Source organism: Rhipicephalus microplus, chromosome 2 (genome assembly GCF_043290135.1).
Source record: "Rhipicephalus microplus isolate Deutch F79 chromosome 2, USDA_Rmic, whole genome shotgun sequence".
NCBI classification, from domain to species: domain Eukaryota; kingdom Metazoa; phylum Arthropoda; class Arachnida; order Ixodida; family Ixodidae; genus Rhipicephalus; species Rhipicephalus microplus.
The window spans coordinates 130,411,462-130,437,947 of NC_134701.1; the positions used below are offsets into that span (position 1 = coordinate 130,411,462).

A 26,486-nucleotide genomic window follows, 5' to 3' on the forward strand; every position below is an offset into this window, starting at 1 on the left:
CACGCCGAGATAGCAAGCGCGCCATTGATCAGGACCGCCCTTAAAATCCAAGTTCATTATTGCTACTCGAGCGATCCCCCCTCCCCCTCATTTCATGCTCGTTCAAGACGGGTGCTTTACTTTCTGCTTGAGCATTCAACGGCAGTTATAACACGCGGGAGATGTTATCTTATGCACTTTACAGGTGATATGGATGGGCCGACTCATTTGATCTCTGCTTCAGCAGCGCTCGCGTGCTTTTACCCGCTCGTGAAAGTTACGACGCGCAGGGACATGTTATCAATTTGGACTTGTTACGGAACATGGCAGCGATGGCGAAAACCCACGGAGAGTGCCTATATAATTGCTATCGCAATAATGACGTAGTTTTTTACTGTAAAATAAGTGTTTCGGTTAGCTCTGCCTTCAGTCCTCCATTTGTTTAATTTGCGCATTTATTTTCCAAATTTTTGCATCGCACCTGCATATACCGAAATCCTCTTTATAACGAATTTTTACGAAATTTATCTATTTGGTTATATCCAGCTTTAGCTCTATGCTCACATAATCAAGCATAGTTGGGGGTGTGTTTATTGTGCAAGGCAAATTTTATGAAATTTTTTGGGGATGAGCAAGCCATGCGGTGATTAAAAAGAAAAGGTATCTTAACCTTTTGCTATCAACATACGCATACACTGTTCGTGAACAGCTTCTTTGTTGCACTCACATCTTCGGTGGTTGATGACGCTGTCTTCTGCAAGCTGTCCCCGCGCTGCCCGTGTACTCCATAGAAGCATTTCGCAGTTTTCTTTTCTCGCAATCGTTTGACCTCAACAGTGATATCTGCTGTGATCTCGAGAGGCACCCAGAAGCATGTGCTACGACACTAGGACACACTTTTGCCAACTCTTTGTGGCAACCTTTCTTGACTAGTGTGACCACGACGTTGACAGTACCCGCAAGTAACTAACATTGCTGCAAGCTACCATCGAAGCATCACAACAAACCGTCGATAACAAGATCAATGACGAAATGCAGCCGCCGCCTCAATGTCCACATGAAAGGTAGCTGTAGAAAAAATAGCCTGCATCTTGTGTTCCTTGAAGTATGCGCACTTATGAAGCATGAAGAGCATATTTCAATCAAACCGAGAATCAGCATGCTACCATGTTGTGGAAATTGTTGCGAAAAGCGATTTTTATGTTTTGTTTGCAGAAACCTACGACATGGCTGCGATGCTATGGCAATGAATGGCCCTTCGTGACAGCCATAGCGACAGCAAATTGCCAATATAGCTCGAACATCACATGCATGTGCTTGGGGCTTAATGTTTCGTATTTGCGGGAAGTGAGCGTTGGTTGGCATAGGCAGTTTTGTGACCTTTGCTGATTATGTGCTTGTCAGCGGCAGTGTACTTACTCTTGCTTAGTTCGTGAGCCCTGCTGTCGTGCACAGATAATTAAAAAAGACAGCGGACGTGCCATGCACAAATAGAAATAAAAAGTCACAGTCTTGCCAGAAGGGCGAAGCAATGAATGCGATAGCAACAACTTGGAATGTAACGGAGAAAATTGCTAGCTGATCGAAACGTGCAGCGCGCTGCTCATGCACAAATGACGCATGAAAAGAACACACACAGGATTAGAGCTAACTGACAACGTTTACAGCTTGATGCTTAATGCGCTCTTTAAACAAAAACGACGTACGAAGCGTAATCACAGGTACAGATATGAGTGTGAACTAACGAGTGTCCCAACTGCTACTTCGCTGTGTTTGAAAAACGTGCTCTTTTCGCAAACAGGGCCTGCCCAGGGAGCGAAGTGACCTTTGTGGCCCCGGCAACTAACACAATCGTTCTGGTGAAAAGCTAAGGCACACAATTCTCCCACCAAAGGATAAGCGCGCACACAAGCACCTGACCTTCCCGCCACCATCCGTGGGGCAAAGTACGTGTGGGAGACAAGCGTGCGTTAGCGCATCACGATGAGCTGGGTGCTGAGCACGGGCGGCTTTTTCTCTTTCTTGAGTTTTTATATATATATAGATACATATGGGTGCATGACAGCAACGGAGGGGACAGCAAAAACCAGCTTAGACTGTCCATATAATTGCTGTCATAATAAAAACAAAAAGGCGTACTGAAGCAGTTAAGGTGGGGGAAGGGCTGAGGGGGATTAGCATAATAAATAAATAAAAAACTTGACAAGATCCAACGGGCAAGCAGGCGCCAGGTGTCGGTATGGGGCGCTGTAATGTATGAATGTAGGGGGTGTTTATTATGCGGAAAACAAAAACAAACATTGATGAGTGAAGTTGGGGATGCATTTATTATGCAAGTGCATTCACTATGCGTGTAAATATGGTAAACTGTAGTATCTCATTGAAGGAACAGACATATATGTCTCACTTAAGAATAGTTTCATTTACTCAGAGATAAAGAGCGATCCAGATTTCAACCATAAAATTGACCATACTTAAGGCAGTTTCATTTTGAGCAGCAGTTTTGTTTAAACAGTTATAATTTACAGTGTCTGCTGTACTTCAATTGCAAACTACGAATAGTGCCCCCTATGGTTCCTTTGGCATCATTTCCTGTTATTGAAGATTTATAATAGTGTAAAGGTATTTAAAACTTGTTTGACTTGGTATTCAGTAATCTACGGGATTTAGATATCTATTTCGTCTATTTTGCATGTTGACTAAGGAAGAAAAAAAAAAGCAAAAAGTTTCAGCAAAATTACGAAAGGGCAATGGGATTTCATGGGGCAATTACTTTCACTTTCTCTTATTTCTTGGTATATTTATTTACACTTGTTGCATTTTTGTATATTTGTGTACTGATTTCAAATGTGCAATTATTCCAGTACAATGACCAGCTTTTTAATATTAAATACATCATGTGCCATCTGGGTAGCAATATTTTCTTATATAAACTGAGAAAATTACAAGGTAAATTAGCATATCACATTAATCTAGAATTAGAACTGTGTGTGGTACAGCAAAAATAAATGTTATTGATTCATTTGCACAGAAGTTATGGTATGTTGAATATTCGTGTGCGAAATTTCACTTGACAATGCCTCATTTTTACTGAGCTTCCTAGGGAGCAATGCATGCAAAACGTGGTGATTCATGCATTTATTGCAACGAAAGGCCTTGTTGAATGCAATTTTTCGCTTACAGCTGCGTTAGCCACTCCTGCAATAATGACTGGCAACTTGTTCGAATTCTCAGTGCTCCAAGTCTTTTAGAAAACGTTGGACTGCTCCCGCAAGTCTGAATTCAGTTTTTTTTTTTAGAAGATTATGCATGATCAGTGGGGGATCAAACAGTGGTATGAAGGGTCTGAAATTGTTGTCTGACATTTTTACTGTGGGAGTTCTTTGAGTTCTCGAAGCATCGTGCATTAGCCCAACATTTGGATCCTATGTGCTTTGATAGCAGTGCAACTATTTACTTGTTAGGTTAAGGTCAAGGAGGAGGGCTCTATGCCCGGCCACGGTGGCTGCATTTTGAAGAGCACCAGTGCGCTTAAGTCCAGGTGCACGTTAAGAGAGCACCTGGTGGTCAAACTTATTCTGGAGTCTCTCCCTACAGCATGCGTAACATGTGTATCAAGGTTTTGGCCTGTGGAACTACAGAATTCAATTCCACTTGTGTCACCTGTGTATTTGCGTTTTTCTTGGGCTAGTATACAGTAGGCTCTCATTAAACAAAACCTGAAGGGACCAGTAAAATGTGTTCCGTTTAGCAGGAATTTCGTTTACTGAAGATGAACGGGGCCACACAATGCAAGAACAAAACCAATCTTGTTAGAAGCATTTCTTCCATTTAAGCAGCAGCTTCACTAAACAGATTTTTGTTTACTGAGAGTCTACTGTACAGTGAGAACATAACTGTGCTTGGAGTTTGACGTAACGAATTCTCTTTGCTGTTGTACACAGGAGTGAATAGTGATCACCTATGACCCTTCCCATAAATTGATGAAGATGAATGCCACTTGATATTTTTTCGCTTACTGATAACATGTTTACAGTTGTCGATAGCCATGGCTCGTGCTTCCTGTTAATTAAAGAAAATGTTGTTGGCTTTGACTTCATGTGCAGGCTGGTGATAACCCTCCAGTCAGACCTTCCTGTGGTGTCCCTGGCCGTGCAAGAGCCGGAGAATGACCCCCGCTGCTGCTGCTACCTGTGGTCAGCCCAAACATCTGCAGGCAACACGTGAGTCAGCGTGGCTGCGATTACTCACTCAAGTTTTATCAGCAGTGTGCTACTTTCACATGAGTAAAGCTGCTTCCAAATGTAGCATTGTGCGAATAGCAAAATTTTGGGTGTGAAGTGTATGTGCAAATCGAATACAGTTAAACCTCATTATAACGAAATTGGAGGGCCGCCGCTATTTGGTCGTTATAACCAATATTCTTTATAGCCGTAGCGGGCATTTACCGCAAATATTATGCACTGTACTTACCCCAAAAAAATAGCGGGCGAAATAGCATCCCGCCGCACGGTGGTATGCAACAAAATAACCGCATTCCCAAATAAAAAGGAAAAAGTCATGCACCTGTTTTAATACACTTTAAAATACACAGCTTGCATTTCAGGCAGACTTAGCTGCAAAGAAGTTCGTAATTGGATGTTGATGCATCTTCCTGATGCGAACGATGGCTCGCTCAGCTGCGGCCGCAATGTTCAAGCCATCTTCGCCGCTCTCGTGAGCGCCGAAGTAGCGGCGCAGTACGTCCACCGCGTCTAATGCCTCCAACGCCGTCGGCACGTTTGTCTCCTGTTCGTCGACAGAGTCATCGTCACTGGTTTCGTTAGGATCACTGACAGCGCGCACAATATCGTCATCCAGGAGCTGCTCCGTTGCCACCACTTCTGAGTCCGCACTCACATAGTCGCAAAACGACTCGCTGTCAGGCACGACACCGGCGTCACGAAGTGCCGTCCATGATGCAGGACTTCGTCTGATGTGGCAAAACCGTCCGGCACAGTGGGCTCGTCTGATGGCTCATCGCTGGCATCTGGTGTGGCGGCAAATGAGGCGTGTCGAAAGCAGTTTGCGATCGTGGTCGCCGTCACACTCATCCACGCCGCCTGAAGCATTTTGAGCGCAGCGTACAAGTCAACATCGGTGTCTCGCTTTATCCTTATGTTGAGCAGGAGCTTGTCTATCACACGCTTGCGGTAACCTGCCTTCAGCGACATAACCACCCCTTGGTCAAGCGGCTGTATTTTTGCTGTGCAGTTGGCAGGAAGGAACAGCAGCTCGATGTTTTGAAGCACGGCAGCGATATGGGGGGTGGTGCAGTTATCTAAAACAAGGCACACTTTGCGTTTCGCCTTTGCCAGCTTCTTGTCCCATTCGCAAAGCCATTTTGAAAAAATCTCCCTGGTCATCCAGGCTTTGTGATTGGCTACGTACTTGACTGGGAGCTGCCTCTTTCCCTTAAAGCAGCGAGGGGATGCACTTTTGCCAATTACGAAAATTGGCAGCTTCTCAGAGCCGGTCATGTTTGCACAAAGTAGGGCAGTGATCCGCAGCTTACTTGGTTTGCCGCCGTGGCACGGCTCGCCTTTGAGGGCTAACGTCTTGTGCGGCAACATCTTCAAAAAGAGAGCGGTTTCGTCCGCGTTAAAAATATCCTCCGCGCTGTATTTTTCTAGCAGCCGCACGGTGTTTTCTTTCGCCCACTTGGTAGCCTCTGCTTCGTCGACAGATTGCGATTCGCTGCAGACAGCTCTCCCGACAATGTCGTGGCGCTCCTTAAAGCGTTGGAGCCAACCCGAACTTGCTACGAAGTTGTCATAGCCTATGATGCAGGCAAAGTCTCTCGCTTTTCTTTGCAGCAAGGCGCCGCTCACCGGCAGATTCACGGCCCGCGTGTCCAAGAACCATTTAAAAACGGCCCGTTCGATCGCTTCAAAGGCAGGTGCCCTCATCCGCTTAGCGCTTCCTTTCACACCACGTGCAACAGCATCGATGATGGACTCCTGCTTGCTCAAGATGGTTGACAGTGTGCTCGTCGATACGCCAAAGTTTCTTGCCACGTTGCCTTTCTTGGTCCCCGATTCGACGGCTCTTATAATAGCCGCGTTCTGATCTAGTGTTATGCGATTTCGCTTCCCGCCTAGCGCATTTATGTTGCTGGAATCACGAGCGCAGCACGATAAAAGATAAGGCGGAAGCGGTCGAAAAAGAGAAGAAACACGCATGCAAAAGCAATGCGGCTCACGTCGGCGAGCGACAACACTTGCAGAGAAAGTGACTTTGAAGAGGAAGGGGCAGAAGGGGCGCTCTTTTGCGCTGCCCTCTAGGAACCGGTTACTCAAGGGGAAGGGGGTATGTAAGATTAGGAAGCGCGCCTCAGCGCCATGAGAAAGGGGAGAGGGAGAATATAAAAAAGACACAAAAGAAAAGAAAAGGGCGAGACGTTCGCGGAGCTGCGGAGCGCTCCGCTATCGGTGGTAGCCAAGCGGCGCACATGCAGCGACCTCTCCTCCGGAAACAGCGCGTGCCGTCTGCTTTGCGCGCGTTGCTGGAGGGCGCGTGGCGGGAGTTTTGAACTGCTAAATACAGTTCTCGCGTTGTGCGCCGTCTCAAATTCGCGTTGTGCACTGTCGTGACATTAGCTCAAAATTTTACTTCCTAACAAAATTTGTTCATTATATCCCATAACAGGCAAATTTTGCCTTGTTAAAACGAGGTTTTGAATACATTGGTTTGTATGGGGACTTTCAAGGGGAATTAGGATTTGCTCGTTATGTCCATTATTTCGTTATAGCCCGTCTCGTTATAACGAGGTTTAACTGTAGAATGTTTTAAGTTATTTCTCGAATATTTTTCCAAAACAGTCAAACCTGTTTATAACAAACTGGAAAGTGCAACTCGAAAAGGGGTCAGCATAATAATAAATTACGTAAGAGATCCAATGGGCAAGAAGGCGCCAAGTGTCGGTTAGCGGGACTGCAACGGATGAATGTAGAGAGTGCGTTTGTTATGCGAGGGGGGGGGGGGGGGGGGAATCATCAAAATTTTGTTGACTGAAGTTGGGGGTGCATTTATTCTGCACTCGTTCATTACACGATAGTTCAAATAGTAAGTTTCATTGTGAATCGACTAGCAAACACTACTAGAAAAATATTCAAAACTATGATCATTTGTGTACCTATACTAGTAATAAAGCTGTATAAATAGCAAAATTTTGGGTGCAAAACAAATTTAAATATTAATATGTAAGTGAAAATTTAATTGAATACTTCAAATGAAATAGCAGAAGAAAGATTACAGAGGATTCCTAAACACATTCTTACGAGATATGAACATGGAAGTTTTTGTTTTTGGCTTGGTTGGTGAGTTGCAGGAAGGGTGGTGTTCCCTGGCGGTTCAATCAAGGGTGAGATAATACAGAAACCGAATTGTATTTATTTGCATGATTCGGTGCACCCAATTGAGTGTCAACACTTTGCATGGGAAAGGAAAAGATACTATTTCCTCCACTGAGGGAGCACGCCCTTGTCTGCCAAGGGCATGCTCTCTTCGAATTTGTAGGGGGTTCGTCCTATGTACGGCTAAAGCAGAAGCCTAACTAAAGCCTCAGCCGTACACAGTTGTACCGTGCACGATTCACACAGTCGTACCTCACACAGTCGTACCGTGCAGACTTGCCTTCAGTTGCGGCACGTGTTGGAGCAACTTGTGGCGGCCCCTCTCTGTTCGCGTCGCAAGATGCCAGAGCGCTACGCGTGATGTTTTCCGTAGTAGGCCTAATTTCTGCTAACGCGGTCTCTGCACCCTCCTGATCATCCCACGTGAAACGTCCAAACTTTACGCTGTCGGAAGGTCCTAACAGTGCCCCCGTGTTAGCCAAAGGATCGCCACTCTGCCGTGCGACATCAGACAACATTGACAAATCTTGGAATTCTGACATGCCTGTTATCCTTCGTGTGGGGGAGCATCGGTAGTTGCTCACGTCCACAAACTAGCCGTGTTGCCAAATTCGTTACGTTGGGCGCCAGATGTAGGGGGTCTGTCCTATGTACGGCTGACGCAGAAGCCTAACTAAAGCCTCAGCTGCACACAGTCGTACCAGCACGATTAATGTCCCCTATCCGTAGCTCGTCTCACCGCAGCTACACGGATTCGGGCAAATAAGGCAACAGGCTTGGTCAACATAACGACGCTTAATTGCTAGACGTTCGTAATAGCGCAACAGGCTTGGTCAACATAACGACGCTTAATTGCTAGACGTTCGTAATAGCGCGCAAATGTCGCGAGGAGAAAGTACAGAAAACAAGGGTAGACGCGTACTCCTTGGTCGTTGACGTCCTCTGCTCGAGGAGGGGTTGCGGGTCCGACCTCCTTGGTTCCTGGCCGGTGTCAGAGAGAGCGTGCGGCCGTCCGCACACTAGTTTTGTCCACTCACCCGGTTTCCCTCTCCCTGTCGAGAATAATACCTTTTCTCGCTGAGGAAGAGGAAACCCGTTCCGCCGCCGGGAAAGGGGGAATCTCGAGCGCTGGCTGTGGGGGTTTTCCCCCAACTAGGCTTTCACACTGCCGTAAAAAGGGAAAGGGAGGCTGGGTGCGCGTGCTCCCTCACAAATTCAGAGTTCCTAGTCTGCCCTGTAGATGTCAGTGTTTAATAATCTGAAATTTTGGATGCTGAAAATCATCATACGTTGTTTGTCTGGTCCAAAATGGCAGAAGCGACAATAAAAACTTTCACCTCTTTTACATAGGTTTAAACCAGCTTACGACCATAGCAGAACTCTAAAAGGCAGCTTTGCTGCAATACTAGAGTGTGATGCGGTGGAGCATATTAAAGATATTGTCACGGGGTCGTGACGGAGACAAAGGGAAGACTGTACATCCAAGGTGAAACTGTTTATTTGGCCAAACTTGTGGCTGGTGAACAGAAAGTCAGATCATCATCGGTCGTCGAATAAGTGACAAGCTGTGATGTGCATCGGCATTTATACATATGCCTTTGCGCTATCAATAGCAGCCACTTAAGTTCCAGAAGAAGCTGTAAAGTTCTTGTTGGGTGCGTAATCGCATTGGAAGGTTCTAAGGTTATGGCGATGGTCCTTTAGCCAGTCGGCGTGCTTGCACAAGACAGCACTTGCATGTGTAATGGGGCGATAATAAAACTTGAGAAAAGAGCGAGGTAATATATGAAGGGGCCTCTGTAACGGCGCAGCGCATCTCCTTATTGAACCGGCGTTTTTTCGAGCCAATACATTTGCAACAGTAGCAGAGTCTGAAAGGTCGCTTGCCGTGATGCGAGAGTGGGATGGGGTGAAGCATATTAAAATACTGACAGGCTATTGTCAAGCGGACATTTATTTGTCTTGGGGAATTTTTCGCATAGTAAAAATATGGGGCTAATCTAAACGAATAGCAAACACTATTAAAATGTATTGGGAAATGGGAATATTTGCACACCCCTACTTATAACACTATGTTGCGACTTGAACCGTATAAAAACTAGTCTGTGGTTAAATCTCAATGTAAGTCATGCTTTCAGCAAGAAATTTTCATTTTGTGCATTTATTTTGAGGTTATCGTCTTTCAGCAATAAAAATAGCTGCTTCCCAGACTTGGCTGATCCAGCACATCATTAGTAAACATGCTAAGATTGTCTTCCCAAGAAAAGGAGAGCAAAGTAGTGGGACTGGCTTACCATCAGACGTGTAGGCTAAACTCAAAAGGCAATGTTGCTTTCGTTTTGGCAGGCAACACACACTTGAAGCAGTCCTGTGCTAAGATGCAACAGCTAGCTTTGGGGCAGCACTGTCAAGCGTTGCCCGTTAATAGTATGCAGTAATGTTAGAACCCGGTATCACGGAGTTAGTAAAACTGGCAATTTTCCCCGGTAAATAGAAGCTTCGTTAAACCAAACTTCGACATGTCGTATCGTGTAGTTACCCACCACCGTGGTCTAGTGGTTATGATGCTACTGCTGATCTGAGGTTGCAGCACCAAATCCTCGTTGCAGTAGGTCGCATTTTCAATGAAGGCGAAAATGCTTGAGGCCTGGGTAGTGCTATTATTCAGGTGCACAAGAAAAAAAACGGTGTGGGGGGGCAGAGTTTTCAGAGCACTCCATTATGTCACCTGTCATAATCATTCTGAACGCAAAAAGTGGGGTGCAGTATGGAATAGGGACTAGATGAGAGAACAGACAGACGGACAGTCGTTCTCTTCTGTTCTCTTCTCTATTGCCTGTTCCGTACTGTGCACCACTTTTGGCATTCAGAATGATCAGTTTCCAACTAGCCCAAAGAATGTCTTGCTGCAGTACGTTTTGTGGTCATAATTGTATTGTGGTTTTGGGACATGAAACCCTTCAAACACAATGAAACCTTGATTATACCATTTTGAGGTGACCACGCAAGACTGTCTTATAATTCAGGCATTTTATTATCAGAAATCTAATAATATAGGTTGTGGTGCTATACATACCCTAAAAAAAAGCCCCATCGCACAGTCCTGAAGTATCCCAAGGAAAGAAGATATTTTTGAAATACACAGCTAAAAATTTAATGGAAAGTATAAATGAAACATTAATCTCTGCTTACAAAGTATAATTCAAATTGCATCTTCTTTTCAATAAATGGAGTTTGAAAATTGCTGGCTTGTAAAAATGAAGCCAAAACCATGTTGACAATAGCTTCCAGTCAGAGAGGTCACGTATAGCGTCATTGCAATCGCAATGCGGCAACGGAGCATATTTTGCGGCGAGTTCCCCTAGGATAACGTCATGCGCAACTGATTCTTGTGTGCCTTGTATTTATTCTTAAGAAATTGCAGTTGGTGATCCGTCACCTGAATATTCGATGCTCTCACGAAGAAAGAGTTAGTCCATGTGCTATAAGTTGCAGCGTCATGTCCTTTCTGTGTGTGGGAGACCTGGGACTGCAAGTAAAGTGAGATCTTCAGCTGCTTGTCGACCAGGAAATGTTTTCACAAGCCGAAAATTGGAAAATATTCTGACCTCGAGTACGATCTTGCTGACCAGCTTGATATACACCATGCAGATTCAGCAGTAGCTCAGGAACGTGCGCAATATCGAGGTGTATCCAAAAATTACTGATGTCAAGAAATCTGATTTTTGGGGAAGGTAAATTGTCAGGAGAATGAATATTCTATTATAAGTTGGGCACAAATTGTATTTTCCTCTTTTTTTTCTTTAGGGGTACACCAGTCTTATATTAAATAGCTGGTTACTCCAGGTGTATTAAAAAATAACTGATGTCAAAAAATCTGATTTCCAAGGAAGGTAAACTGTGAGGAGATCATATAGTGGTTTTGGGACGTTAAACCCCACATATCAATCAACTGTGAGGAGAATAAATATTCTATTATAGTTAGGGCAAATTGTACTTGCCTCTTCCTCTTTTTTTTAGGGGCACACCAGTTTTATTTTAAGTAGCTGGTTACTCAAAATTATTTTAAACCTGTATAAATTTAGTGTGAATTACTTTTGAGTTAAAAAACAAGGTAATTTTTTTTTTATCAGTGTACCACAGGGTTTTCGTAAGATGAAGAGAGTGTGGTGTAAAACAGCATCATGTGACTAATTTTCTATAATCGTTTTGAAGGGACCAAACTGATTTGTTGTAAAATTCGGGTCATCTCATTACCGGGGGACATCTCACTGGGGCTCCTTTATATTATTATTATTATTATTATTATTATTATTATTATTATTATTATTATTATTATTATTAAACAAGGTGTTCTTGCTGATGGATTTAGATTTGTTGTTACACTAAAGGTACCCCAAGAATGTTTGGATAATATGATGTAATGAAAGAAAAGCTAGTGTCAGTGAACCAAACAAGATCTTTTTTCTTGAACTTGGGACGCCGTGATCACTATTCGATACCACGTCGGCATGTATGAAGTCCTCTTTGCAGCAGCTGCTCATCACGCGTGATGCCGAAACAAATGCAGCTGCCACGCATTGTGGTGATGTGGAATTATTGAAACTGTCGCGTCGATTCTGCGACTATGGGTTGTCATTAGAACTTATGTGTTGCTTAAGAGATGATCAGTAGCAATGCTTTTATGTTCACAAAACCGAAGTGCTTGCATTCCACTCAATTCACTAAATGTGCAGCATCAAAAGCTGTCACTCACTACAGAATAGAGAAGTGTGGTATGAGATGCCATGAAAGATATCTGACAACCTGAATTTCGACACTTTGATTGATGGTGGCCTCATGTTTTGTGTTACAAATATTGCGCGCCATATTAAGTATTGAAAAAAACCGTCTATGCCGTCACGAATTTTGGTTGCTGCTGTGCATTGGCTAAATAAGTCTTGTAAGTCAACTTTATCGTGGAACTTCCGCATAAGCATCAAAGAACTGTGCGACTGGCAACTGTGAGTAAATCCAAAGACTGTTTTTCGGCGACTTGAAACTTGTTGCAGCAGTTCCTTGGCTCAAAAGCTTTCATTTGAGTTAAATGAGTTTGTTAGTTTGGACTTTCGCCCCGCCGCGGTGGTCTAGTGGCTAAGGTACTCGGCTGCTGACCCGCAGGTCGCGGGTTCGATTCCCGGCTGCGGTGGCTGCATTTCCGATGGAGGCGGAAATGTTGTAGGCCCGTGTACTCAGATTTGGGTGCACGTTAAAGAACCCCAGGTGGTCAAAATTTCCGGAGCCCTCCACTACGGCGTCTCTCATAATCAAATGGTGGTTTTGGGACGTTAAACCCCACAAATCAATCAATTGTTAGTTTGGACTGCTTTTCCTAAGAATTTATTCTAATCTTTACGAAGTCCAGCCTGCCAAAGAATAGTTTTTTTAAAGGAATAAATTTTAATACTAGTATCGTGAGTGAATAGACACGATTAGAACAGTACCTAAGACAAAGCTAGTGTCTGTAAGTGTGAACAATGGCATCATTGCTTTCCTCTTTTTCTCTTTCCCTCCGAACAGATTGAGCAGTTTTGCTGTGACGTCAATGCACGCACTGACCTTTTCGAAGAAGGAGCTCGGCGAGGATGGGCACCACCGTTATAAGGTTGGCTCTCTTCAATTTTTCACGCGTAGGCTTGCTAGACAAAAGCCTAGACCTTTTGCTTGGCAAAGTGAATTTACTCTTAGCTTGAGGTTGCGACCCTGATTCTTGGCCCCAGCAACTACATTTTTCTGATGGAGCTGGATAAAAACACTCTTATTATTTACTGTCCTTGAGGGAGCATTAAACAGGGGTGGGAATGCTGCGCCATTTGCGCCAATCTGCACCAATCTGACATGCTACGCCAAGCGGCGCCTAAACGGTAATTTGTGCGTGCAACGCCAAATTTAGTAGAGTTTTATCCTCACCCAAGCAACACGCATAGGCTACACAAAGGGCGCAACTGCGTCCACATCAAATTGGTTTGGTGACGTCATATTTTGGTTCATGCGTGAATCTTGTTAAGGTGGTGTTTGTGTGCATACCTTGTTATGCGACTCTATATATGTTTTAACAGCAAAGCTGTTAGCCAAACCATATAAACTGAAAAAGTAAAAATCAGTTTCACCGGTGAAGTGATGATGGCAATAGCAGCCATTTGTAATGGTAATAGTAATGCCGCACGCTGTTTCTATTTTTGCTACCGCACCATTACGCATGTAACGCTGTCTTGCACAATCCGCTCCCAAATGACTGGGAACAATCTAGATAATCTTGGAACCTTCCGATGAGATTACACGCACAACGCGCACTAGTACATTACAGTATGTCCTGGAACTTACACAGTTGCTAGCCTAATGCGGAAATCTTCGATGGCACATGTAGAAATGTAGATGCACTTAACTGCTTGGCAGATTATCGATGGCCGACGCTCTGGTTTGCAGCTATCAGTCTACAGCTTGTATTGCTTGTAGAGATACGTTTTGTTTTCCGGGCACAGGTTTCCCAAATAAGGTTCACTCTTGAAAACAGTGGCTGCTGCCTTCGTCAACCTCACGACCCAGTGACAATACAAAGGTTGAAAACTAACGCTCTTGAATCCGACATCGCAACACTCTGGAAAATGCTGGTTTGAGAAAGGACCTACGGCCGCTCCAGAGAGAAGAGCTCTTATCGCACAATCTCTTTTTGTAGAGAACGCACCATGTAGAACGGTCTATGGGCCGCGTTCCGATGCTTGCCGATAGCGTGCGTGCCAGCTTATCACAACCACGCCCTTAGAATCAAAGTTAACTACTGCTGCTCGAGCGATTCCCCTCCCCCCCCCCCTTTCCCCGCATATTTTTTCATGCTCGTTTAAGACGGGCGGGGTGTTTCCACTCTGATTGAGCATTCGACGGCAGGTCTGACACGCAATAGGGTAGTATCGCTTGCGCCGTCGCTTCTAAGCGACGGAGATCGGCTGCGTCGTTTAATCTCTGCTTGCGCAACGCTCACCACCCCAACTTGCGCAATTTTACGTGCGGGTAAAACGTATGATGCACAGGGAATGTTACCAACTTGTAGTTTTAGCAGAACATGGCAGTGACGGTGAAAACCTGTCAAGTGCCCATGTAGTTCCTATCCTAATAAATAAAAATCACGTAATTGCCTAGCAGTGGCGTGGCGAGCTCATCTAAATTTTTTCGTGGTTCTTATGTTGGCTGTGGCACTTCGATGACCGAAACATAAGTTTTTACATTTATTTTTATAAAGCCCTATCGGTTTAGTATGAAGATAACTTTTAATATATTAGTTCGTCTCTAGTATTGAGTTGCTGTTCATGGTATATGCAGTGTTTTAATCACATTTTGAACATTGCAACATTTTAACAATAAATTTTTTATTTGTCTGAGTAGCTGTTGAGAGCACCGCTTATGTTTCTCTTTTGAGTGGCTGTGCTTTCAACTTTAGTGTTGCAAGATATAATATATATATATACATATTCATACATAATTTGGGATAAGTCTGGTCACTTGATCAGCAATAAATGCTTAGTAAAAACCACTGAATCTTTTTGTGCTGCTGAGAAAGCAAAGAGAAAACGAGAATTCTAATTAACAGTGATGTGTGACCAAAGAAATCTGCTTTGAAACTAAATTTATATACACGAAAACATGCCTTTTGGTGCTCAAGAGCTGCTCCAAAACGCCCCTTTTACTCCTCCAAAGCTGCCCCAAAACTGCTCCAAAAGACTGAAGCCCGCTTCCACCCCTCATTAAAGGAAGCCCAACAGTGAAAGTTTGTTTGAGACTTTTTTACTGCAATTTGTAGCTTTAGTGGCTGATAATCAGAAAACTGAGCTGTCAATAGTCTTGCGCATCGTATAATTAATGCTAAAATCGTTAATTCAGAACAATATTGTGTCTGTTTGAAATGTCCGCTCACATGCCATAAGAAGCTAGTGTCCCGCAATTGGGCAGCACCTGAGACTGCGTGCGCTCAATCTTCGGGGACTCTGAATGCACCGTTTCCAAATCGGGGTACTCGTGGGCAGTGAAGAATAAAACGATGCGGGTGCTTTGAGCGCGGAAAAAGGAAGACACTCTTGGCGTAAATAGTCAAAACCACCTTGAGAGCAGCCCGACAACAGAGCGAGAAGGATGACAAACAATCACGAGATTCATAAAACGCTCGTGTGCTGGCAACACTGGTCGAAAAACAAAGATGGCTACGCCTAATAGGGTCAAGAGAGTACTTTCGCTTGGCGCTGTGCTGAAGTTTCGAGATTGTGGTGTCGGGTCGCGTTGCTTCGTAGAAGGCGTGAAGGTGCTGGCCATGGACCGCCTCATTTTCTTCGGCATAAAGGATTTCATGGCAGAATAGTGGAAATAGATGCAATTTGCATGCAAACATCGAGTTTTTTGGCTAACCGCATTAGATTTATTTCAAGTTGAAGAACCGTCTAGCGAAGCCAAAGTTGAAGAAGGAAACTCTGTGTGGCGGACCTCTCCCAAAGGTGCTAGCACTCTTGCGCTGCGTTTCTACACTGCTACAGGCAAGGCCTTGACAGTTTTTGAAGTAACTAAGCTGGAACTCATCCTGCCGATTCTATGTTTCCCATTGAGTTTCATTGCCCCATCAAAAGCTGAATACACATGCCATTTATTTGATTACAGAACCGAGCTATGCCTGGGCCAGTGTATCTTGAGTTAAGACAAATCGTGGTTTCGTTTGTAATGGGTGTGCTCCTTTCTTTTTGTTTGCCAATCCATTTAATTAGGTTTCTAATAAAGTCATATGCTTACGCACACTGACTTGTTCATGTTAGCATTAGACGATATACAAAGCAGATATATGAACACACGCTATGCATGCATGGACATGATATAAATATGCACAAACATACATACATGCATGCTACGCATGCACTACCTTTGCGCACGCATTTGTGTTGGTGTATTTTCACACATACAGAATCAAAAATGTTTGGGGGGAAGAATTACAGCAGCTAAATTTAGACTGGGTAACACTATGTTTTGTGCAGAAAATAAGCGTATGCAAAAAATACACTTGCACTCATAATGCAACAAATTTCCTAAAGCGCTTGCTTATATAAACAAAACTATATTCCGCACTTTTAGAAACGCGAGTATTGGTAAAAAAAAAACGTAAGCTGAATAATGGTGTACTCACTGAGGAGAAGCAGATCGATCTTAACAAACTACCGCAGTGTTCACCTTCTTTTCAATGCATTGTAAGGACTGTGTGGTGGAGGCGGCAGCTGGAAGGTCAAGAGATGATGCCACTGTTGGTGCCGGTGTCGCTGTCATCATCATCATGAGGATAGACAGTGGCGGGAGAGTTGAAAGTAAAGCGTGTGTTTAAGGAAATGTGGCGTGCGCGCTTCCTTCCTGACGGCGTAAGTTTCTGATTTGTGCCGTTCTCAGTCGTGCGTCGGATGATTCTTTCGGGAAATGATAGAACGATAGGCTGCCATTTTTCCTCTGCAATTCCATGCGTTGCAGCGCACTGCCATGGTCTTTGGACATCGCTTTCCTCTTTTTCAGACTTGCACGTGAGGCATGGTGAAAATGAAGGAACTATGCAGCCGCTTCTCAACGCGTGCTAAGTGGTAACATATCTCCTATCAAGGTTGGCCCTGTTAGCGCCATTTCCAGGCACGGCCGCTAGGTGGCGAGCACTCAGTTAGAGTTGCGAATAGTTCTTGCCAGGCTCCAGTTGGGCTGTTGTGCTCGCCCAGCAAATGTCCTCTGATGTTGACAATACTGTAATACCTCGTTAACTCAAAGTTGTAAAAACCAGGGAAAATTGCGGGATAAGGGGATTTTCAAGGTAACTTGTTGGGAAAACTTGAGTGCTTCTCAGAAAAATCTCTACTACTTAATGGCTCTTCAGTGGTAGCTTCTAATCTTTCTTCTTGTGAAAGTGTAAAAGAGAAAAAATTAACAATCAAGAGGCATGAAGCGTTAGCTGGTTGTGTGAATGTACCCTGTACAGAGGGAGTGGTCTAAGAGTTCACCCTGACCTGTGGAATGGTTTGTGTGGGGCAGACTGGAAGGTGTATTAACGTGCATTTGGTGGAGCATGCTAATTTATTAAGAGACTGAAGTGAGAGGCATCTACCAGTGCATTGTGGCGCATGCATGCAGGGAAGCTAGCCCATCTTCAGCAGAACCAAGGTGTTAGGGCGAGCCAAGAGCCAGAGAGCAAGAGAAATTTTGGAGGCATCTTGAATAGGGCTAGATACGGGCCTGATAAGTGCGTCAGGGACTCATTCGTGTATCTTTCCAGCAAAGAGCACGATTTCATTTTTAGTTGATAGAAGTCTTGGAACTTGTCACATGGTCATGTTTGTCATTGTGCATGCACTTAGTTTGTTTAAAATAGGGTGATGTACTTTTCCAATAAACCAGTTGTTTGTCTGCAATCGTCTGTCCACTTCGTTCTCTTGTCTAGTTTTTTAGCGCAGTTATATTTTTCCTAATGGTGTTTTTGTGGCGCTGCCATTTTATTTAGCTGAGTAAAACTGCCGAATGCACGTTTGCTTTGCAGTTGTACTCGGGGTCTAGGAAGGCGTCCTCCATCTGCTTGATGTATCGCATGAGCCGATCTTCTCTGCCGGTGCACTCAATTTATTTTTGAAGCAAGCGCAGCATATTCCTTATTTCGGCGGATGTTGGCATTTCTCGAGGTGGTTTGTCATCGCAGTTGTTTCAGCCATCCCTGATATTAGCAGCTATTTGAACAATTTAGGTGTCCGTAATTGCTCCAGCCACTGGCACTCTCTGCTCGCACAGCGCATACTCGAGAAAAGTGTGTCACGTTTAGCGACACCATTACTTGTACGCTTGACGACCTCATGACAATGTTTCTCACAGCCTCTACCACCCCCCTCTGGATCCACTACTGGGGATTCGCCACTGTGAGAATATTCGAAAGTTGGAATATTCTCAGATTCTTAATAAATACATAAATGCATAAGAGTGGCAATGTTTTGTTCTACTTATATGTTGCCACTTGGGAAGCTTTAGTGCTTTCACGGATCATATGCTTGGAGTACTTTCCTTGTCATGTATTTAGGGATCTGTGGGCACGGCTGATGGCGGGTACCTCTCGCAGGACTTGGTCTCCGGTCGCCAAATGTTTGAGTATTCGCTGGTGCCTGACGTGGTGCCAGATGTGGAGTGTACTGCAGGCCTGTCTCCACGGGACGGAGAGGTGCTAGGATCACGCATCCTGTCATTCCGTACGATGTGGTCACCAAGCAACACATGCTCAACCAGCGAAAGGCCAATGTCGCCTGCTGGCACTGCGAGGCCCGGCTTGGGTGAGTGAGTGAGAGAGCCTGTGATTGGAGCTTATTCAATGACGCCCTTCAACAGCATTGACTGCTGTAGGCTCATAACAATAGCCATTTTTTTGGATTGGTGCTTTCTGCAATCCCTTTAAGCACGAATTGATACGATGCACTGTTGGAAAGTGCGTTAAATTTCTAAATATTTATTACAAGGCCCTGGGCACTGCACTGCAAGAAAGATGATAGGATGTCGCTTTGTGGTGTCAATTTATTGCGCATCTGCTTGAGTCGGTGCCTCGAAAAGATGATGTAGCACTGTTGGCTTGAACTGCTATGACTTCTAGTAGACAACCAAATTCCTCACAAAAGTTAAAGTATGAGTGTCCACGTGTTCCTTTATGAGTGTTGGAGCTTCCAGAGAGTCGCAAAGCGTTTAAGGGTGCACTGCGGGGGGTCTGAATATTCGGTTGCGAGTTAAAATTGAAGTACAGCGAAAAATCGTTAGTACATGCCTGCTTTAAACGTACTAGTGATTAAATCATACTTGCGACGAATCCTCGACGGTTTCATAAAAACTGGTGCATTCACGGACCACTTAAGCTGTAATGGTTATCTTATGCCTACTGGTTAGTGCGCACCAACTGCATATCACGTTGACATTTTACACCGTGAAAGCTTACTGCATCGCTGAACTTGCATACGTCACAATGTGCTGCAAATGATTTTCCGTCATTTTGATAAGTGCGAAAATCAGCCGATTAATTTTTTCAAGTTTCGCGAGATTGTGGTGATTTTTGCAGATAATCATAGGGAAAAAAACAGGCAGGGTGGCGAACACTGATAAATGTGCATTTGAACAATATTTGCTGTGGCTCTGTAGTTATTCGTTTTTTGGCAGAGATGGCGAGCGTCGAGAAAATTTGTAGCTGGTGGTAAATACGTAGTGCCTTTAGTTAGGTCGCCATTCCGGGCAGGTACACAATAAGGAGGTTTCACTGCAGTCGGATGTGTGTTCGTGCCACAAAGGCATCTTAAGAAACGAGCACGTCTGAAGCATTGGAATATATATGGTCAGTGACTGTACGTCATAGATGCCATCTTTGTGCTAATTGTGAAGGTTGTGTTTTTGTTCAGAGGAACTGAGAGCACATTCGGGTTTTCACTAATGTCACTCATGCGCTAGCAGCACCCATAACAACGCCAGACCAAACTGCATGAAAAATCGATGTGGCGGCTCAGCTGGCTTTGAGCACACAGGAGACGTATTGTACGAGTACGAGAACACTCGTACAGTTATGACATAGCAGTGGACTTTTTAATACATTATATTCTATGGAAGCTATGCTGGGCCAGTGGAAAGCGATGTGACAGCCAGGTAAACACAGTTTTGAGGAACATAGGGGTGGGGTTTTACTGTATTGTTTTCTGTGCCGTACCATGGGAATCGCGGGACCACTTGCATACCTTCCGTAACATTGTACAGCATAGCAGTTGCCCCATATCGCACTATGCGTCATGCAATGCAAGATCCTCGACAGCATTCTGTGGACTTTCAAGTCACTGCAGAGAAGGAATTGACTTAGAGGACACAAAGAACGCAATGGAAAAGCCCTCTAAAGGGGTCAGCTTATTTTAATTAAGTTTGCTTTTTCTTGCTAATTGGGTAACACAGTCAAAAGTTTCAGTTCTGTGAAAAATTTTTGTGAATTTGCAGTTGTATGCAATGCTGTGTTCCATGTGCAGAGCATGTGGAAGACCTACTGGTTATCTCCTGGCAACTGGTGCGGGGTAGCCGCGTACTGGGAACATACCTGTCAGTGTTTGACATCAACCAGTGGTACCGGGCTCAGATGCCACGCACTTTCAGGTAAAACATTTTGCGTTGTCTGTCTCCACCCTCTTTAGTTTCTACCCCATTTTCAAGCCATTTATCATTAAGGTAGAATTAATTGTCGAGATAACTACCTGTTAGGTGTAGCTCTTGTGCAAGTACAGTCACAAACCTGTTTATAATGAACTCAAAACTGCCGCGATACGTGGTCATTATATCAGTAGTTCATTATATATGAATTCGCCCTTAAAAACTTGCACTTAGCGATCAAATGTTTTTTTTCTTTTTTTCTGTGTATTTTTATTAAAAAGTGCTAACAACCACTTTGGAGACGAATTGGGCCTTTCACGTGTTGAGTGATAACTGCTGTGTACAACTCACAAGTGAATGAAACCACATTCACAATAAACTCACACCGTTCCACTGAAATGAGGTACTGACAAGTGGAACGAATCAGCCCTGGCTAGTTGCATGCAGTACATTGTTTACACTGCTCTCAACGTCGCAGGCCAAGCCGTTTGCAGTCCAATGTATGCATGCTTTTGTGCATTCTTTATGTATGCTTTACTACAGATTATCTGGTCCAATAAGAAGCTTGTTCGTTCACCACGACGAAAACATGCATTTTGCAGGCATGTTTCTAGCATGTTATTGCTGCTCAAGGCTAAATTCAAGTAGCTGTGTGCAGCGGAGCGAATCCATGTTTCACTCAGTGCTATCAGTGATGCACAGGTTGCGTTTCAATGGAGATTACATGCTAAAGTCCCGTGTGCTGTGCATTGTAAGTGCATATTAAAGAACACTAGGTGGTAAATATTTCTAGAGACCTCCTTCTTAAAATCATATCGTAGTTTCGGGACGTGAAATCCCCGATATTATTAGCAGTGATTCAGAGTAAGAAAGAGGGAAGTTGCCTGCACTCTTGTTTTTTAATCGCTCACTACGCAGGCAAAGCTTCCCTCACTTTCAAGACAACCTGCTTGTGGGAGGCTGAAAAGTAATGCATAGCTTTGTTCCCACTCTTTTCATAATGCTATTGGAGTTGCACTTGACATATCGAAAGCAAACACTTCTGTCAACTTGCCTATTGTCAGGGTATTGTTATAGAGACCTTAAAATAACGCGTAGTTCAGTGCAAACTATTTTCGACGTAAGGGGTAAAAAGTGCAAAGAGAATACAATGAAAAGAAAAACATTTCAACTTGCGTCATATATTGAGATTCTGGAGTTCAAGTTAACGTGGGTCTCCCGTCTAACAGTTGTTCGGTAACACGAAGACAAAAGATCGAGGCTGAAAACAACATTACATGATGTGATGAGTACTATCTATGGCTGCAGAAAGAGTTGTAACAGTATTTCTGTGTTCACATTTTTCGCAGGTCCAACGCCTTCCATCTGTGCTCATTTATTGGTCTTTTTTCACTTGAGGAACCAGTTGCAAAGAGTGGAAATCGTGCTGTCTTGGTGAGTAGTGAGCTGCCAGTTCCTACCTGACTGTGTTTTTCACCAAGCCCAAAAGGTGGTTCAAAACTTTTTACAAGTTTACTTTTAGATATGTGGGATTTAACATCCCAAAACCACCATATAATTATGAGAGACGCCGTAGTGGAGGGCTCCGGAAATTTCGACCACCTGGGGTTCTTTAACATGCACCCAAATCTAGGCACACAGGCCTACAGCATTTTCGCCTCCATCAAAAACGCAGCCGCCGCAGCTGGAATTCGATCCCGCAACCTGCGGGTCAGCCGCCTAGTACTTTAACCACTAGACCACCGCGGCGGGGCACAGCTTTACTTTTCGGCAGCCTTGATAGGTGGATGGCGAAATGGTGCATCGTCTGCTACGATACCTCTGGTTCGAGGCCTATCCTTTGCTGCTTCAAGGGGCCAGCTGTGCGTTGTAATCGGGAGGAAACACGTGAAATTTCTTGACGCGTTTGTTGTTGCTTGTTCAGTGATTGTGTTCTTCGATTCTTTTTGGAGAGACCATATTTCGAGCATTTCAGAGAACGAAGCGATAAGTAGAAATGGGAGGTATGGCAAGAAACGAGCTTCAAGCACTGCATGCGGTTGTGCTTTGAAACACGTGGTAGTATTTTGTAACACCATCTTGATGCAGTCGATCCTGCTTATAACGAACCTGAGCATGACGCGGCATCCGTTCGCTGTATCCCGAAGTTCATAGTAAATGAAACACAGCTTTTAAAAAAAGTTGCGAGTGAAAACACAAACTTTTTTGCCCCCAAAAGTTCGTGATGCACGTGTTTCGAATAGCAGAAGCGATAAGGGCGGTCTCAAGTTAATTTAAAACGGCAGGGCGCTTGTTCGCCGAGGCCCGTGGCATAAGCTGCATGAGGCACTGACTCCAAAGTTTCGTTATTCTCGCAATCCGATTCCTCCAAATCGCTCTCGCCGCGTACTTCATTCACAATGCCCTAATCCCTGCGCGGTTCCGCAGTGTCAGCATCATTATCGGCCGTAATTAAACCATCGCAACAGATGTCCCACCCGCTCTCACAAGTCGGAGTCGACGACGCGCTGCCACAAATCGCCGCCGCAGTGGTCCTGTTCGGAAGCCTCAGGCTCGGCATTGGGCCCGATGTCGACGAAGTCGGCCTCGTGAAAACAGTTTTGTGCGCATGTAGCCGTCACCGCCGCCCACAAAATATTCACCATCTCCACAGCTGCATACCGGAACGCCCGAAGCGGCAAATTATTGTTATTATTATAATATTTTTTTATTTATTGAATCATACAACACAAAAGATCATCATACTGCTTGGACTCGTAGCCAAAGGCTAGTCTTTGGTCCAAGAGGAAAATGTATACAGTGATGCAGGTTTACTGTGACATAAAAAAGAAACTAACACTCAGAAACACAGGGTGTTGTACAGTACTGCTACAAGCATTTTTTAGCATGCGATCTTCGGGCCAAACGACAATAAAATTTATAATCGCAATATTGTAAAAAGGTGCACCAACGCAAGCAAATCACTAAAGTGTACATAATAACTTAAACAACATTGGCTGCCAGGTGGTCAACAGCTATGAGCAAGGGCCTCGCAACGCGGCACCTAATGCGCGGATTACGCTCAAGCCAAGCGGTCACACTTTCGACGTTTTGTTGAGCGGCACGTAAAAGAGTGCTAGTCCTCCCGTCGGCCATCATGACCACACACGCACACCAAGAGTGAACAAGATGCGCACACGCGACACATATGCCAGAACGTGTGGAACAGCTCTGGGCCCGTTTCCAGGCAGAAAACTAAAGTAATTCGAGCCAGCGCAGTGGGCGTCGCGGCGCGGTGGAGACGGGCAAAGGGGTTGTGATCAAGAAAGGAGAGCAGACTTGCGACAGTAGGGCAAGGAGTTGCGATAAAGAGAGTGGAGGATGCGGCGGGCGACCTTGAAAACCAAAACACACGGGAAGCAGGCAGTTTGGGTAGCCTGCTTGAAAGATCCGCGAAACTTGCACGTAAAAAAACTTGGAAATAGTGCATGGCCGCCTGAATCGGTGCACGCGGCGGTGTTCAAAGAATCGGCGGCCGTAGTCAAAAATCGTTTTGTTTTTTGTTGCACCGGCCAGTTCGCGTGGCCTCACGAACTTCGCTATTTCGCGATTCGTTCTGCGAAAATAACAGCCGTTTTCGCGCTTCCGCACGCGCGCGGAAGGCATGCTGACTTGAGTGCGAAGTGAGCTCGAACAAGTCCTAAACACGAAACGAATTGCACATTATCAGAGTCAGTGGGGTAGCGTACGCTCGTGCACTAAACGCAGGCTATCGGATACAGTCGGTTGCTGACGATGTTGGCAAATGGTCTGGTCACTCCGGGCCGGCGACGTTGACCGTACCATCTGTCAAAAACGGGGTAGATGGCCGACTGGTCTTCGAAAGATCAGTGGCGATGTGGAAGGCTCAGAGTAGCGAGGGGGGGGGGGGGGGGGGGGGCAAAGGACAGAGGGGTGCATAACAAAAGCGGTCGGAGAGAGCGGCAACTAGAGGGGCGGGGAGGCAGGGTCAGTGTTTAACAATAAGAATGTATGGGCACCTCGCCGAAGCCTGATCAATGGTCAAAATTGGTTTGCCGGGAAGTCCGCAGACCGCTGACTTCGTTCGCTGTAACCGATCAGCGGCGCTCCGAGACGTTTGTTGTAAGTGCGATTTTGTGCCATTGAACCAATGTATGTTTTCACGGTCACGCGGATATTGTTCGTTTTAAGCGAAAGTTCGTTTTAAGTGGGGTTGTTATATGTGGGCTCGACTGTATAGTATTTCTGAGCACAAATGGTGACTACTTCAAAATCATTCACACATATGGGCACATGTTGCCAAATGTCAACATATGTACATTGACAACATAAGTATGCGTACTCTGTCCAATCAAGTGTAACAATGTAGTGCATTTAATATATTGTATATTATGCATCGCCAACAGTCTGTCAAATTCATGGAAACAGTTTAGCACGTAAAACGCCCATGGGACAAAACGGCCACTCTATTAATGGTATTTTGGGGCACAAAACGATCGAAGTCGCTTTTGAAGCAACGAGTAGCATGATATGGCATCTCCGTTATGTCGTTTTCTGCACATGACTGAGGCGCAAAAAACATTTCGTGAAACAATGAGAGCAGAAGAGAAGAAAGAACTTGCCCCAAAACAAGACCTTTTGGAATACCTGTTATGTCTAAATTTGCAAGTGTGAAGGGCGGATAGGCTGTGTTACTAAGTAGAGTGCGCAGTATTTCGCATGAATTGAAACAAAATGTCCAAATGCGTGAGGGAGACATTTCACGAAGAGGGAGATAAAGGCGTAAGAAAAGCCGGAAGACTACTAGCATGCATTTCATTTTCAAAGGGGCCCGGAAACACTTTTTCAAGTAACGATAAAATAAATTCACTGGAAAAGCTCGTTGCCTCAAGAACTCAAGGCCGCAAAAATTTTAAGAAAACGTCCAGTGCAAATGGAGTTACAAAGATTTCTTGCATGCTGCGATTGCATTCTCTCTTCTCTCATCCCGACGAAAGCGCTGGAAGCTAAGCAGGAAGAGATGGCAGGGGCGAAGAAAATAGGTCACGTGCGCCTCGTGACCTTGAGCATTTTCTTATTGTTTTTTCTTTGAATGCAGGGCTTTTCAGTGTGATCGCACATGTGGACAAGTCTTGGCCTCCCGCGGCGATCGTTGTCACATCTGAGCGCGCCATGTTCAAATCAGCCAAAGGCTGATAGACGGGCTTTCTACAAGTGATTTTTGAGCATCTTCCATCATTTGTCGAAAGAAGATAAAGCGATTTTCAGCTGACTTTGCTAATTTATTGTAAATTCCAGGCCGCGTGTTGCGCTATGATATTTGGGTCACGTGTTGTAGGGAGCCTCTACTGCCTAACGGAAGCATTTTCTGACCATGCTCAAAAAGTGTTGCAGGGTCTCTTAATGTAAGAAACAGATTACTATTGCCATTCGCTATATCAAACTCGGGATGGTGTCCTTGCAACACAGAATTAAATAAGTAGTTCTACAGATGAGCAACATGGAGAAAAAAGTAGGCGGATATATTTTATGATGCTGTGATGTGCATAGAATTGTTTGTATTGAACAAAACATCTGTCTTTGCTGCAAAACAACAAGCATGCGTCTAGAGGTGTGTGCCGCTTGAATGAAGAAATGACTGCTCGCAAGATTATAAGCCTCTCATAATGTTTGCAGTTGTTATTCAATTAAAGGGGAGGCGCGGCCCTTGAAAACTGCAAAATCTCGATAAAGTCTGTTTTTGAAAAACCATATTGTTAGGTTTTCTGTCACATGAGCTACCTATTCTGTAGATATCGGCGCCTGATTCAATCCCAAAGTGCAAAAAAAAAAAATGCTATTTTCGAGGCCGCCCCAACGCCCAAAACCCCCGCCAAAGCCAAAATCAAACCAAACTTTGCGCGCGCACCATTCCGAGACAATATGACCATC

At 44.6% G+C, this 26,486-nt stretch overlaps 1 protein-coding gene across 2 annotated transcripts in view; it reads left to right on the top strand.

Annotated features, from left to right (window-relative positions):
* Window positions 1–26,486, top strand: part of LOC119170733 (uncharacterized) — a 153,641-nt gene that overhangs the window by 38,908 nt on the left and 88,247 nt on the right. For both annotated transcript variants that reach the window (XM_037421981.2, XM_037421982.2), the window contains exons 7-11: window positions 4,086–4,202; window positions 12,933–13,017; window positions 18,517–18,724; window positions 20,438–20,561; window positions 21,905–21,989. In XM_037421981.2, coding sequence (XP_037277878.2) covers window positions 4,086–4,202; window positions 12,933–13,017; window positions 18,517–18,724; window positions 20,438–20,561; window positions 21,905–21,989 — 619 coding nt within the window. The remainder of the gene's footprint in view (window positions 1–4,085; window positions 4,203–12,932; window positions 13,018–18,516; window positions 18,725–20,437; window positions 20,562–21,904; window positions 21,990–26,486) is intronic.